The 16,833-nt window shown below is 38.2% G+C and overlaps 1 protein-coding gene across 2 annotated transcripts in view; it reads left to right on the top strand.

Annotated features, from left to right (window-relative positions):
• Positions 1-9,675: 9,675 nt before the first annotated feature.
• The window catches only part of ccdc50.S (coiled-coil domain containing 50 S homeolog), a 34,679-nt gene continuing 27,521 nt past the window's right edge, over positions 9,676-16,833 (top strand). For both annotated transcript variants that reach the window (XM_018242082.2, XM_018242081.2), the window contains exon 1: positions 9,676-9,992. In XM_018242082.2, the coding sequence (XP_018097571.1) occupies positions 9,917-9,992 (76 nt within the window). In that variant the 5' untranslated portion in view covers positions 9,676-9,916. The remainder of the gene's footprint in view (positions 9,993-16,833) is intronic.

Raw genomic sequence — 16,833 nt, 5'->3', positions numbered from 1 at the left:
GTTCACTCTCACCCCCAAATTATGCTCATTTGCATATGGAAGCATCTGGATTTAGTTCATGATTTGCCTGAATCTTTCATAGAAAATTCTATATTCAACTGAATTCGGAAAGTGGATTCAGCTCATCCCTAATGTGTATACATAAGCAAAAAGTGATATTATATATATATATATATATATATATATATATATATATATATATATATATATATATATATATATATATATATATATATATATATGTGTGTGTAGTAATACCAAACATTTAGTGCTTATTTTTCTGCCAGTTTCCCTTGTAGTTGGACACCTAAGGGGTGACCCTGAGGTTAAAATGGTCTGGTTGCAGTTCTAAAAAGTTTACTAGAAGGCAGTGCAATTTTTTATAAAAGGCAGAGCACCTATGTGCTTAGGGTCTTTCTTGCCAGAGAGGTGGATGCAGGAACAGGGCCTGGGTAGGTGACAGGCCAAGTTAGGATTTAGTTAGTGTGCAGTTAATTTATGGTTATAGTCACTTTATGAGTTAAAGGTATGCCCAGGGAATGTTAGTTGAGCAATCATCTACTCCAACAAGGAGTTAAAGGGATCCTGTCATCAGAAAACACGTTATTTTCAAAACGCATCAGTCAATAGTGCTACTCCAGCAGAATTCTGCACTGAAATCCATTTCTCAAAAGAGCAAACAGATTTTTTTATATTCAATTTTGAAATCTGACATGGGGCTAGACATTTTGTCAATTTCCCAGCTGCCCCTGGTCATGTGACTTGTGCCTGCACTTTAGGAGAGAAATGCTTTCTGGCAGGCTGCTGTTTTTCCTTCTCAATGTAACAGAATGTGTCTCAGTAAGACATGGGTTTTTACTATTGAGTGTTGTTCTTAGATCTACCAGGCAGCTGTTATCTTGTGTTAGGGAGCTGCTATCTGGTTACCTTCCTATTGTTCTTTTGTTTGGCTGCTGGGGGGGGGGTGATATCACTCCAACTTGCAGTACAGCAGTAAAGAGTGATTGAAGTTTGTCAGAGAACAAGTCACATGACTTAGGGCAGCTGGGAAATTGACAATATGTCTAGCCCCATGTCAGATTTCAAAATTGAATATAAAAAAATCTGTTTGCTCTTTTGAGAAATGGATTTCAGTGCAGAATTCTGCTGGAGCAGCACTATTAACGGATTCATTTTGAAAAATTTTTTTTTTCCCATGACAGTATCCCTTTAAGCAAGGTTAGGACCCTGATGTGATCAAGCCACTAGTGTAAGGACAGGAGTTGGTGAGCACAGGACCGTCCTGAGATTGCCTATACTGGGAAAAGGCTGAGTAGATAGAAGTGTGTTACCTCCAGAGAGGAGTGTGCCCTCATGGAGGCTGAATCTGAATTAATTTCATAATCCAGAAGTTGTTCCATGTTTCTGCTTCATATGCTGCGAAGTGACACCTGTGAACATTTAGCAGTATTATCATCTAGATGCACTTTGGCTGGGGGGCAGTGCTAAGCAACACAACTCAGAAATTGAAGAGATTATATTTTTTGATGAGATTAAGTTTTCCTGTTGCGAGGGATATTTTAGGGTGCAAACACTGGACTGGCTCACAAATTGAAGTGGTTAAAAGCTATACAGAAATGCATCACAATCTTAAAACATGTTAACAGGAAAACAGATACGATTTATTTTCTGTTGCTCACATAGGCTTGCACCTAGCTTAGGTGGATACAGATGAAAGTTAGCCTAAATCCCCCAGAGATTCTTTTCATAAAGCACTTTCTTCCTCCGACAACCTGACTGAAAGTAGACGAAAAATAGTCTCTGTAGCTGAGGTTTAAGGTACAACCCAACTTTATAAAAGCAATGAAAAAGAAAAAATAGCCAATAACCCAACATATAGTTACAGTAACTACTTGTTAGCAGACCCTGTGACTGAAGAGGTACCCCAAAGGCCCAGAAAGACTTTCATTACCCCAGTACTCTCCCTCCTGTCTAAAACTATTTTGTCAGATCCATTCGCTTGAGGGCATGGGAGGGAGGGCGTTGCAGAGACGTGACATGAAAGGATACCCCAAAACTTTATTATTTCTGCGCTAGAATGAAGCTTGACTCATAAGAGATGTTTAAAAATTGTTATCTACCACATGATAAATAATAATTTGTTTTTGGTAATTTGACTTCAAAGAGTGCGCAGATAATACAGAAGGATCGGTATTACAAATGAGGTGGCAACAAAGCATTTTTTTAATAATAATAATATTGTAATAATCTCTCATCTTTGTACTTTATGTCACTAAATATACATATACCTTGATACTCCAGTCACATAATATACAAGAATTTGCAGTTATTTGCAGTAATTATGGATTTACATCCCTCATGATGATATGTTTCAATACTCAGAACTAAAATTCCTTCATGATGTGGTTCTGATTACTGAATAAATAAATGCAGGTGACAGGAATAGAAATATTACTAAAACCTCCTTGAAGCAAAATAACTGTAAGTTATTTTCTAGGTTTTTTTTTATGGTCAAAACTGTCAAATTCAGCTAGGGAGTTATTCAAATTCGATTCCAGTTTTTCAAAAAATGTAAATTAGATTTTCGAGATTTATCATACTCTAGCCCTTTAAGAACTCGAATTCACCTAAAACCTGCCAAATTGTTGTTTAAGTCTATGGGAGACATCCAGGGATCAATTTAGAGTTGTTTGCAGCCTTCCTGACATTCAAGTTTTTTTCGGAGAAAATTTTAATCAAATTAGTTTTGAGTTTTCGGGTCGATCCTATTCACCCGAGTTTAAAAAAATAGATTTTTAAAATGAATTTCGATTGGTCAAATTTCGAGTTCATGGGAGTTTAAAAAAAACCTCACATGAATTCGAAATTCGACCCTTGATAAATGTGCCTCTTAATATTCTACTGAGATACTTCACAGAAAAGTAAATAAAAAGGGCAGTTCTACCTCCCCTGTAGACAAGCACCTAGTGGGCCTCAGCCTAGGTCAATTTCCATGAATCTATCCTGGTTTCCAGTGTTGGTCCTTGTATAAATCTGTACCATATGAAATTACATATATTACATTGCTGTGGAAATGGGCCCAAAGAATCCAGTGGGACCCTGGAGACCCAGTTTGGCAATGGTTGACAGTCAAAATGTTCTTATTAGGGATGCACCGAATCCACGATTCGGTTCGGGATTCGGCCTTTTTCAGCAGGATTCGGCCGAATCCTTCTGCCCGGCCGAACGAATCCTAATTTGCATATGCAAATGCAAATTAGGGGTGGGTAGGGAAATCGCGTGACTTTTCCCAAAACAAGGAAGTAAAAAAAAATTTCCTCTTCCCCCGGATTCGGTTCGGTATTCAGCCGAATCTTTCACAAAGGATTTGGGGGTTCGGCCGAATCCAAAATAGTGGATTCGGTGCATCCCTAGTTCTTATGCAATCCTGACATTATTTGGTGGCACAGCTTTTGGACATTGATGCATGCTTCAACTGGTACATTCTCTAAGAAATTCCACTAACTGGGACTGAGTAATATTTATGATTTATCTCCAATACTGGAAGCAAGCACATCAGCTTGGAGAGCATTAATTAAAATAGGATGATTGGATGCCCCTTATCTTTCAGTTGACACTTTTGTTGGGTACAATGCTCACACAAACCACTTTACTCACTTGGAATCTAGCTTCTGGATTAAAATAAATAAATCTTTTGTGGGTGATTTTACTTGCAATCAATAAATACTGTCTAGGGTAGTAGCAAAATTGATGGTTATTATATTCGTCCCCTTACAGAATTACTAAATGGCAGCTAGATCTGGATAGGGGTATCTGTGGGGCAACCACAAGATCCACATCATATATTTACAAAATAAGAATAATTGATAAGATAGTGACTTGTTATGTTTACACTATTATTTTACACCATATAATCTGTCCAAGATGCATTTGTCCATGGAATCTTATATTTAGCTTAGCTGAAGAACTATACTTACCAACTCCCTAGAATGTTAAAGGCATAGCTGCTTTGAGCCAGGCAACATTAGGCTCATTTCCCCCAGATGTAAGTGCTCTCCATATGCTTTTGGCAATAATAGAGTGGCACAGTGTTTAAATGGATTATAACACATTTTAGAAGCCATTTAAGCCATCTAACAATAGATTATGCTGGCTGTCAATGCCTTACCCTTTACCAAATGAATGTACAATATATCAGAAGATTCCTCACAAACATTCATAGTGGAATCACGATGAATAATTGGTAGTAATCATTCTCTACATTTGGGACACTGCATTTTAAATGCATAAGGACATCACTCACTTATGCACTAGCTATTCAAACTCTAGCTTTTTAGCCTTTTAATTAAAATATGTGATCCCAAAATAGGGATGCACCGAATCCACTTTTTTGGATTCGGCCGAAAACCCCGAATCCTTCGCGAAAGATTTGGCCAAATACCGAACTGAATCCAAACCCTAATTTGCATATGTAAATTAGGGGTGGGAAGGGGAAAACATTTTGTACTTCCTTGTTTTCTGATAAAAAGTCACAAAATGTCCCTCCCCATCCCTAATTTGCATATGCAAATTCAATTTTGAAATCTGACATGGGGCTAGACATATTGTCAATTTCCCAGCTGCCCCAAGCCATATGACCTGTGCTCTGATAAACTTCAATCATTCTTTACTGCTGTACTGCAAGTCGGAGTGATATCACCCCCCTTCCTTCCCCCCCCAGCAGCCAAACAAAAGAACAATGGAAAGGTAACCAGATAACAGCTCTCTAACACAAGATAACAGCTGCCTGGTAGATCTAAGAACAGCACTCAATAGTAAAAACCCTATCCCACTGAGACACATTCAGTTACATTGAGAAGGAAAAACAGCAGCCTGCCAGAAAGCATTTCTCTCCTAAAGTGCAGGCACAAGTCACATGACCAGGGGCAGCTGGGAAATTGACAAAATGTCTAGCCCCATGTCAGATTTCAAAATTGAATATAAAAAAATCTGTTTGCTCTTTTGAGAAATGGATTTCAGTGCAGAATTCTGCTGGAGCAGCACTATTAACTGATTCATTTTGAAAAAAAAAGTTTTTCCCATGACAGTATCCTTTTAAGAACATGTTCATTCAAGAACATAGGAAGATACAGGTATTATACTTTATAAACTTCATACACAGCTTTCTCAATCTGAATAGAAGTTACCACTACAGAAACCATCTAGGTTCCAAGCAAGTGACAAAAGTACTGAAGCTTTAAGAAAAACTTCTTCACCTAGCCTCTCTTTGGCTATAAATTGTGATCTTTTACACTGCACTGAGTTTCCTTGATATAGGTTCCTGTGTGGGACTGAAACGTTGGAAGAACAAACCTTTTTGCTTTTTTGACATTTTTTGTCTGTTGCTGTTTAAACCCTGTGAGTACCATCACTTTTCATATTGTACTGATTACCCTTGCATGAGCACCCACGTCTCGACTGTTTTTAAGGTGTGCGGCTCATACACGCTGCCATATCTATCTATATACTGTATATATATAGAACTGTCCAGAAATGCCCGCACTCAGCAAGAGGTGCAGGAGCAAGGATTTATAATATAAACAAACGAAGGATCAACACCCTCTGTAATTTGTGAAATTATGCTCTTTTATTGATAAAGCATCTCACCCAACGTTTCAGTCCCACATGGGGACCTTTCTCAAGGATATCCTTGAGAAAGGTCCCAATATATATATATATATATATATATATATATATATATATATATATATATATATATATATAAACAAACGAAGGATCAGCACTCTGTAATTTGTGAAATTCTCCTTGAGAAAGGTCCCCAGGTGGGACTGAAACGTTGGATGAGATGCTGTATCAATAAAAGAGCATAATTTCACAAAAGGAGAAAGGTCCCCAGGTGGGGGTGGGGTTGATCTCCTGCACTAAACAGACAGAAAAAGATACAAAGTTTCTAACTTAATTGGCTTTTGGCAGAGAGCCCAGAATAAGACATAAAACACATAAAACGCACATATAAATTTAACGTTTTTTTTTTTTTACTAAAATCTCAATGTTGCTAGTCTTTTTGGATGCTGCATGTTACTTTACCGTGCACCTGGGTAGGAAACAGATAAGCAGTGTGCCACCCTACTCTTGGGAGAACTGAGACTCTCAGCTTAAAGGGCAATTCACCTTCATTAGCAAAACTGTAAAAACTCATAAAAACCACAGAAATGTGTTCAAACTTTCATAACCTGTTAAATTTTGTAAAATGAACATGGTAATTAGGGGGTGTGCTGACAGAATGGGTGTGGTCCAACATATATATATATATATATATATATATATATATATATAGTACACATACATATCGGCAGTTCCAAACTCCTTCCTGTTAAAATGTAGTGTAAAGAAACATACTGTATATTATTTCAGCCAGATTTAATGACGTTCTCTTGACCATTGAGATAACATAAATCTCATTGTGGCCCCGTGACAAAGTTGTCCTTCCAAGAACCATAGCACTTTTCTACTGCTCTAGGGCAGTGCTGTCTTAAAAGTGGCCATACATGGGCAGATCTTGGCTTCCAATTTGGCTCTTTCAGTCCAACATGCCTACCTGACCTTGCCAAATAAGATCTGCATTTGTATGGCCAGCTTAGAGGAATTGTTCAGTATAAAAATAAAAACTTGGCAAATTGATAGACTTTGCAATAAAAAATGTTTTCAATATAGTTAATTAGTCAAAAATGTTTTCAGCTCTCTTTATTTCCACTGATTGGTTACCAGGCAGTAACCAACCAGAGATACATGAAAGTCAATAAAAATGTGACTGCTCAAGACTCACCTACCATGCCATATTCTTACAGTCAGCTCCACAAACTTAACGTGCTCAGCCACCAGCATCCAGGCTGTAGTATAGGTCCAAATAAGCAATTCAGACGGCACTCCGGAAAAGTTTGAAGAGATTTATTGCACCATTAGGGTAACAGCATCGCCTTACGTGTTTCGGGAAACTTTAAATTCCAGTACCGTCTCTGCTGCCTACCCCATGTCCGGTCCACAAAAATAATTTCAAATAAAAAAACAATACAAATTGTCATAGAATAGTGATCAAATTAAATCATATTAAATATTAGATAATATTAAAAAAAATCATTAACCTAAACAAATATGTAAGTGTGGTGCAGGATATATATGTTTATTTATCATTATGAATATCGTAGGACCAAAAAACCCAGCAATGTGCTGTAAACATGTGCCTGTAAGGAAATGGCTAACAGGGTATTAATGTTTTTTTATTGGCACACACACATTTGCACATTGCAGACACATCTGTTATTTTATTTAGTGCATGTCTGCAATTTACAAGTTAGCATGCATTCTTAGTAAAAATACTTACAGAATGGGATGGGATCTGTTATCTGGAATCACATTATCCAGAAAGCTCTGAATTACGGAAAGGCCGTCTCCCATAGACTCAATTTTATCAAATTTAAAAAAAAAAACGATTTCCTTTTTCTCTTTGTTGATAAAACAGTACCTTGTACTTGATCCAAACTAAGATATAATTAATCCTTGTTGGAAGCAAATCCAGCCTAGCAGGCTTATTTAATGTTTGCATGATTTTCTCTTAGACTAAATGTATAAAGATCCAAATTATGGAAAGATCTGTTATCCAGAAAACCCCAAATCCTGAGCATTCTGGATAACAGGTCCCATAACTATACTGTCATATTGTAAAAAAAATGTTCTTCATGGCTTCTTTATGGGATCGGATGGCAGAGCTAGAAGAATTTTTTGGTTCAGTTGTGCTTTCCACTAAAAATGCAGGCAATTTGTAATTTTGCTGGTACTAGTTCACACTATCATCATATACTGTTTTGCTTATCACTGTATTACATGAGTCATTTAGTAACACAGCCACTGTAAAAATGGGCGTTGATGCTATTCATATTTTCCCAGGCTCATTTACTAGTGCAGTGCGCAAAAACAAATTATGGGCACAAGTCAGCATGTTTCTTTACACACAATTTTGCATGTTTTCTTCATAATTAAAGTATAATTATGGCTGACAGGTAGCGATTAACTGCCATTGCTCCTGCCCTGAATCGTGAATGCGAGATGTAAGGAAGGGAAGGTTTATGCCGCAGGGAGAGGGAGGTGCCATTTGTAGATGCTGGAGCTTGTGACTGGGATGGAGGGCCCCTGGACACCCCGGTCTAGCAAGCCTATATTCTAAGAACCATTTCCAACTCTACTGAAGACTGCTACTCAGGATGTTAACGACCTATACGTTGATTAACATTGCCTTGTATCTTACACACTGTTCATTGCAATATGCTGAGGGGCCCCTCCAACATGTATATTTAAGGGATAGGGATGCTGTTAACCATTAAGTGGTTGTAATAAATGCTATTAGTTTTAATATTTACTCTCTTAGAAAGTGCTGCATTTATACATTTATATACAGTCAGTCATTAACTAAAATACCTGTCTGCACTTTGAATATATTGTAAGTATGTACAGCACTGTGCACAAAGGTTGTGCTATATAAACATACTACTGTGTTCTTAGACAGTGTCTAAGCAGCAGTCACTCTAAACTCTCTATAGAACTGGGCACCTCAGCAGCTGCTGTCTCTGTGCTAAGTTGCTAAACAACATTCACGACTGTTGACACACATAATACACTTTCTGCTTCAAAACAGTCAGGTCATTGTTTTTCCATATGGTCAGAGCAATAGCTACCTATAGAAGATGGATGACCCTGGCAGGTAATGCAGGAAGGACAGAGTCCCCATCTAGAGGACTTGTATACATAACAGCTGCAGCACCTCCAGCTATGGATGACCTGCAACTCCCCACCGCAGCCCTAAATGTATAATTAAACATTCTGTTGCTCAGTTTAATGTTCCCATCTGTGGTTTTCCCTTTGGGACCCCACTGATTCTGGGTGGCCATGGTAGTTGAGCGTTGCACCATGTTGTGGAAATTCAGGATCTGGACAACACTTGAGGTAAAAAGACAAAGTTTATTTGACAGGAGCTGTGTGGATTCTGCACAAGTAAAACCACACAAAGGGTTTTATTATATGCAAAAGGGAGTATAAGGAGACAACTGTAGGATATAAGCAAAGCTTTGAGGAAGGACAAGGTGTTGCCTGCGGGGGACCTTATTTATTGCTACACAGCAATAAAACAGTACATAGAAACTGATAAGGACAGCTCTGGAGATGTTACGCCAGTGGTACAGGAATGAAGGGTAATATGAAAGCGCTTCATGAACTCCTTCATGGGCAACTTGAAACTGCCCTGACCACTGAAGGGAGGGGCATGAATCTGCAGGTGAACTCTCTGTCTATACAGATTCAGCCATTAACATAGTTCAGGGGGAAAACAATACTTTATGTGGTAATGTGATATGTTATTGGCTTAACTGTTCTATGGAAAAAAAATGCCAATGAAAAATACTTTCCACATTAATATCAGAACTACATGTGGTATCTACATATTTGAATGAATACTATTAAAGTATAACAACAGTCCATGAAGTATTTCACTATGGCAGGGTCTGCATGAAATTGTGAGTGATGGCTTTACTGGCTACAATATCTGCACTCCACTCATACCGGCTATAAGATGTAGCTCTGGGTACGAAAGTGTTAATCATCCTGCTCTGTGCATAGCCAGCACGTGAGCTCATGCGATTGTTTAGCAAGCCCAGCCCTTAATGCTTTTTGTCCTACCTTTCTTACCATACAAGCCCGGTGAGGCTTTCCTCACTCCTGGAAGCACAGTAAGAAAGCTTTGCTGCTGAGGGGGGCGAACCAGGCTAATCTCAGGGAAACCGTGACTAGTTTATATGTAGCTAAAGCGCACATCCCCCTCACCGGGGAAACTTCAGCCCGTCCAGCTGCAACTACTTACTTTACTGAAATGTCTGGCAGAAAACACATTCCAAACATGAGTGAAACCGCCATTGATCAGTCTAAGCTACCGGGAGTCAAGGAAGGTAAATGTTTCTCATTTCCAAGTCTATCATGAGCGTGCTCGCAGGTCTCACATAGCAGCCAATAGACTGGGAGAGGGGGGGGGGGCAGGGCGCACCTGTTCTGGTTTGTGTGTAACCCTTTCCTGCATTAAGGTGTTGCGCTGCTGTTCAAGGGCTCGGGCACATGACAAGGCAATGGTTGGGCCTTCCTTCTGTCTTAAAGGAAAACTAAACCCACAAAATAAATACTTAAGCAACTGTTTATATCATATTAAAGAATCTTACCAAACTGGTATATATATTTAAGCAAATATTGCCCCTTTACATCTCTTGCCGTGAGCCACTATTTAGTTAAGGTCTGTGTGCTGCATCAGAGATCACCTGACCAGAAATACTACAACTCTAACTGTAACAGGAAGAAGTTTTGAAGCAAAAGGCTGTTAATTGGCTCATGTGACCTAACAAGTATGGTTTGTTTGTGTGCACCGAAAATCATAAGATCCCAGGGGGTGGCCCTTGTTTTTTAAAATGGCAATTTTCTATTTAGGATTACCCAATGGCACATGTTACTAAAAAAGTATATTATTATGAAAATGGTTTATTTACATGAAGCAGGGTTTTACATATGAGCTGTTTAATGCAATCTATTTTTACAGAGACCTACATTGTTCGGGGTATAGTTTTCCTTTAAAATCAAAGGCATGTAGCCCTCCTTTTTTGGCTAATCTGAATATCTACTGCCTTCCTGCATTGCTGGACTCGTCACTTCCTAACCCCAGTCTGGAGAAGGACATTCATTGCAATTTTCTATTTCTATTTTGCTTTATCAATGCTATTTTTTAAAAAAAATTTAATTTTGCTGTTCCATGTGGGGATGCAGGGCCGGATTACTCATAAAGTGTCACGTGTACTAATCTTGGGCCCACGAGTTGTTAGCACACACAGTTGCCCATAATCACAATTGTTTGAAATAATGATGAATGGAGGAAGAAGTGACAGCAATCAGTGCATTGCTTGTTCCTTCATTGTTACTAGCAGAGGGGCAGTTACACTTAGTAGAGGGGGGATCACATGATATCAAGTGGCACAGTCAGGCACTACTAATAAAGGTACCTTATCATCCCTTTGGTTGAACCTGCCTGTGCTGTGTTTTCTGGTGCTCTTCTGTGTGGGAGGAAGGGGTACTCATGGCACTGTCCCAGAGAGTATTTGCTAAAGAAGTTCTTATCTAGTGTGAGTGGGGATATGCTTTTGTTCTCTCTATCATATCTGTTAAGTCAACATATTTCCCCTTCCACCTTCCTGTTAACCCTTTATTTCCAGCACAAGCTTTCCATTGCCCACTTGATGCGTTCCACCTGTGTTCGACGCTTGGATGTGCCTATGTCAGAACAGCACTAAAAGCAAGGACAGTAGTTTTGGGCTCCCGTGCGGGGGGAACACAGAATGAAACATCCATCTGTATGAACCCTAAAAGTCATAACAAGGAGCACAAAAATACAGTAGATAAGAACTTGTACAGATGTTGTTTCTGGGCAGTTCTGATGAGCCTCTGAATTTGAGTCCCCCTATTCTTACAATACAGCCAGGAAGCAGGCAGGGAGAAAGAGCAGCAGAATATACACAGCACAGGCAGTTGCATCCAGAGAACTGATGAGGAGTGCCTGATTGTGCCACTTGCTATCATGTGCTGACTCTCTCTTTTTAGTGTGACTGCCCCTGTGCTAGTAACAATAAATGAAGATCATTTGATCACCCCTTCTCCCATTCATTCTTTCCAATTAATTGCATAAAATATCTTTAAAATATCTTAATATTTATGGGCACCTTTAGGCAGGCTATATACAGTATATACAATTTAAAGACTAAAAAGGCTAAACTTGATGGATGGATGTCTTTTTTTCAACCAAATGTATAATGTAATTATGTAACTATCTGGGTCTGCTCAACATTTTAATAAATAACCCTAAGTATTACTAACTACTTAATTAACACAGGAACCAAACCTTTGTACATGTACAACTCATTTACCTTTTCTTTATATAGTCCATATTTCAAATCTCATAAGCTGTTCACTTTGTACAGGTATGGAACCTGTTATACAGAAAGCTTGGAACCTGGGGTTTTCCGGTTATGGGATATTTCCGTAATTTTGATCTCCATACCATAAGCCTTCTAAAAATAATTTGAACATTAATTAAACTCAATAGAATTATTTTGCCTCCTACAATCATTAATTATATCTTAGTTGGGTAAAGAACAAGGTACTGTTTTATTATAACCAAGAAAAAGCAAATATTTTTATAAAACGTTCAATTATTTTATTAAAATGGAGTCCATGGGAGACGGCCATCCTGTAATTCGGAGGTTTCTGGAAAATGGATCATATACCTGTATAGTATTGCCTTAAACTTTATTTGTAGCATGTGAACAAATTCACTTATTTGCCCAACTAGAATAATTTATCTTTTCATATGAGGATGTGTTTTTCTTTACAGTAGATGGTCTACTAGCCAAATGGTGCTACAAGTCTAGCCTGAGCATCACTAGAATTCATTTTGCAGACTTTAGGTAATGCTTGATTCAAGAGCCTATAGTGTCATGAAATGATAGTGCTTGACATGGAATTGTAACAAGGCACTAAATAGTAGGGATGCACCGAATCCAGGATTCGGTTCGGGATTCGGCCTTTTTCAGCAGGATTCGGATTTGGCCGAATCCTTCTGCCAGGCCGAAACGAATCCTAATTTGCATATGCAAGCTAGGGGAGGGGACGGAGATCACGGGACTTTTTGTCACAAAAAAAGGAAGTAAAAAATGTTTCCCCCTTCCCGCCCCTAATTTGCATATGCATATGCAAATTAGGATTTAGTTCGGTATTCGGCCAAATCTTTCGCAAAGGATTCGGGGGTTCGGCCGAATCCAAAATATTGGATTTGGTGCATTCCTACTAAATATGCAGTGATATCTGCTGGCATCGGCCAAAAGCCTGGGCAACTGACATTTCCTATGGGCTATATTGGTTTTAGATGAAACAGGTTTTACTGTAGAGCTTGTCACTGAAGCGAAACGGGACAGATTTGCTCATCACTAGTAAAAACTACTGGTCCAGGAATAATAGAACAGGGTCTGGGAGGGATAACTGTGGAAAATATAGATAAGTATAGGCAGCTGTTGAGAGCGTCGCCTCTGTGCAGCTTTGGTCTCTTACAGAGAAAGAAGCAAATGATTCTTGGGTGCAAGAAAATCCATCTTTAGTGGATGGCAGATTAGACTAGCATTTCATACTTCTCTAGCAAAAACATACAAATGCATCTGTGGCTGAAATTAGCTCAGGGATCATATTACCAAATGTGTTTTTGTTTTTGGAGTTTAAGTTTATGACCCACCACATTGACTTCATTCATTGAAGCTTTTGCAGTCAAAGTCATTTTGATCATTTTGTAACCTGTTTTATTTGTTTTGTCTTATCACTGGTCTGTGAATGCTTGCTCTGTTGTGCAATAGTACAGAATCTGTTACGATGGGACAATACTCCCAAAGGCAGTTCCATTGCTAACTGTATGTGTGGGCAGATGAGTCCTAATGTAATTTAGAGACCTGCATTTGATCTGCACCCAGCCCCACAACCAGCATTTTCACCAGCCGGCACCCAACCTACTGCAGAACTGAAGCATGAACAGCAACAAGTGGTCTAAAATAGCTTATAGTTCAACTTGGATTTAAAACATTTTATCCTGTCATTGTCAAGTCAGCAAGAATTGCATCCATGTGAATTTTTCAAATGTTGCCACAAGGAAGTGCTTATTAGACAATGGGGAGTACAGGCATGCAGAAGGAATGGATTGCTTGTGTCAAAGATTGGTTGCAGCTGTGCTTCCCATTCTCTTAAGAAAACCCTCTCCTAATTCACAGAACTTTTTAAGCAATGCTTCTGAAACAATGTTAAATTGTGATTAATACAATTTATTGAATCTGACACTTTTTAAACTTATTTTAGGCAATATAGAACGTAAGTAAGTATGTGGTGGGACATATAAGAATGGGTAGAATTTGTTAAACTTGAGCCTTTTTCCATGTAGGAAGAAAAACAGACTAACAAGACTATTTTTTTTAATGGAAATTAAATTAATGAGTTCAGTCAGTTAATGACCAAATACGTGTTATGTAGGGTCTTTACTGGTAAGGTGATATACTGAACTGGCTCTTCGTTGGTAACACGATGTAACAAAGGATCTGGGAGAAAGACTTAAATGTAGACAGTGAGGGTTATTTAAAAGATTAAAGCTGTGAGTTGTGTTAAATGTCCTCATTTGTGTTATTTTTTCATGTTTACAGGCCATTGCTTATTAAAATGTTTGCATAATAAAAACATCTATGAAGCTTCTTGGCCCACAAATAAGGTCCCTATCATGCTTCCTGGTGTGTACCCCTAGGTATGTTTGCAGCAAATTCTGCTGGAAATGCCTCTGACAAAATGGATCAACTGCACAGAAGTTTTTAAAATGGTAAAATACATGGATGCACCCAATCCTGATTTCTTTTCGGGATTTGGCCAGGATTCGGCCTATACAAGCAGGAATCCGATTTGGCCGAATCCTAATTTTTCAGAAGGAATCCGAATCCTAATTTGCATATGTAAATTAGGGGTGGGGAGGGAAATCACGTGACTTTACAAAACAAGGAAGTAAAAAATGTTTTGCCCTTCTCACCCCTAATTTGCATATGCAAATTAGGGTTCGGTATTCGGCCTAATCTTTCGCAAAGTGTTCGGGGGTTTGGCAGAATCCAAAAAAGTGGATACGCTGCATCCCTAGTAAAATTATAGCAACTCTGTCTTGTACATATATGCAGGTTTACAGCATTTCTGATCTTAATACTGTTTCTTAATCAGACTGAACTTGGGTGTAACTTAGAAATCGATCTGATACGCATCAAAATTCCAGAAAAAGTGAAAGTGCAAATAAGGCCTAATTGTGTTTTCCTTTATGATACATATATAGTATATGTATGTATTTGAAGAGTTGAACAGTGAAGTTGAAAAGCGAGGTCATGTCTGATGCTCCAATTGGCTTCTTCAGAGGCTTATTGGAGCAAATTGCATCAGGCATGATGTCACTTCTGGTCGACGTCTGGCAGATGCATGAGAGTAGGAAACACCATCCAACCTGTGCTCCCCTGGGAATTAAACTCATTGTTCTAGTTATACAGGAGCAGTGACCAGCTCCATGTTGTAGCTCCCACCCTTCCCAACTATAGTCAGGTGATCCCACTGGTGTCTAATAAAAGGGCAACCAAGTTTGGGAGTTTTACTTTGAAAGCAGCCGATAAGTTGCAGGTAAAACATTAACCCCTTTGTAAAATGTATAACGAAGCAATAGAATTCTTAATGAATCAGATGAAAATTGAGCATAGGACTGGCCAGATATGGGATGACTTTGACATAGTTGACCAGCTTAAATATATTGCAATATATGGACAAACAATCCCTGTTTTGTTTAAAGGGTAAGGCATTTTTTAGTAGCTGTATGCACAAAATGTCTCAATGTCTTAATTATATTAATAATGGGTTGAGTGCAGAGGACTCTTGTATTTGTCTATATTTATTTTGTGGTCACAGCCTCATTGCACCCCCGCCTAATGGTTTTAAAAATTAGTGGTCAGCACAACTTTTCCTTGTTTGTTATAATTAAACTCATTTCACACTGCAAAAACGGAGTGGCTATTAAGTGCTTATTTACGTACATTACTTTTAGGGGCAGATTTATCAAAGGTCGAGTAATACCAGTTTTTTTTAATACCACAAATGACCTCGAAACTCGGATAGTATCTCATTTAAGAAAAAACTCTTAACAACTAAAACAATAACGAATATTACCAAACCGAAAACTTAATCGAATTTGACTAAACTCCAATCTAGTTTTTTTTGTCTCCGAAAAAAAAACTTGAATGTCAGGAAGGCTATTGACATCTTCAAATGGGTCACTGGGCCTTTGCCTTGACTTCTACATGAACTCGGCAGGTTTTATGTGGTGTACTATCGAATTTGAGTTGTTCTCAGGGTGGCGGTATGATAAATTTTGAATACAAGTTTGGATTTCAACTCGAATTTGTGTTTTGACCAAAAATCGAAAATTCAAATTTGATTTTTCAATTCAAATGATAATAAATCTGCCCCTTAGTTTTTGTGGCTAAATTACCACTATTTTAACAGTGAAACTACCAAGAAAGGAAGAGCTTTTTTACTACTAGTGGTTTGCAAGTAGGCATTTTTAACATAAAAGAGAGCAAAGTAAATTCTTGTCTGGCTAGTCTGAACCATAACATCTGCCCATCCTGAGAACCTTTTTTTATCAAGTGATTGTATCCTTGTACGGTGTTCATGGCCCTGTATCCATCTGCTTTGGGGACTGTTTGTCATAGTGGATTTCCATCATCTTCAACCACTGACTGATTGATATTTGGCATAGGGCTTTATTTCTGAACTGTCAAGTCTCTTTAATCAGCAATGTCAGTGAGAAGAATAAATGGCTATTGCAAGTAAAACTCTTTTTATATAACCAACTTCCAAATATATAGAAAGTCATTTTCCATCATCTATATTTAGATTTATTTCATACTCATTTTTTACTTTTTCACTATAGTGTTCAATATTCAGATTTATGCAAGAAGCAAGGTTGTTTTGTACATCTGACTCAATATATCGTTGTATACGATATGTCTTTGTCATTTATCTTGCAAAGATGCGTCACGTTGTCCGAATTGAAGGAAGAGCTTCTCATGTTAAAGGGGAACTAAGCACCCAATTAAATGTATGTAAAATCTTTCAATGCTTGTTAAGTACGTCTTTAAATTGAATTTT

This window comes from Xenopus laevis, chromosome 5S, assembly GCF_017654675.1.
Source record: "Xenopus laevis strain J_2021 chromosome 5S, Xenopus_laevis_v10.1, whole genome shotgun sequence".
In the NCBI taxonomy this organism is placed as follows: domain Eukaryota; kingdom Metazoa; phylum Chordata; class Amphibia; order Anura; family Pipidae; genus Xenopus; species Xenopus laevis.
The sequence above is the reverse complement of the archived record's forward strand: the minus strand, read 5'-3'. Positions and strand labels throughout refer to the sequence as shown.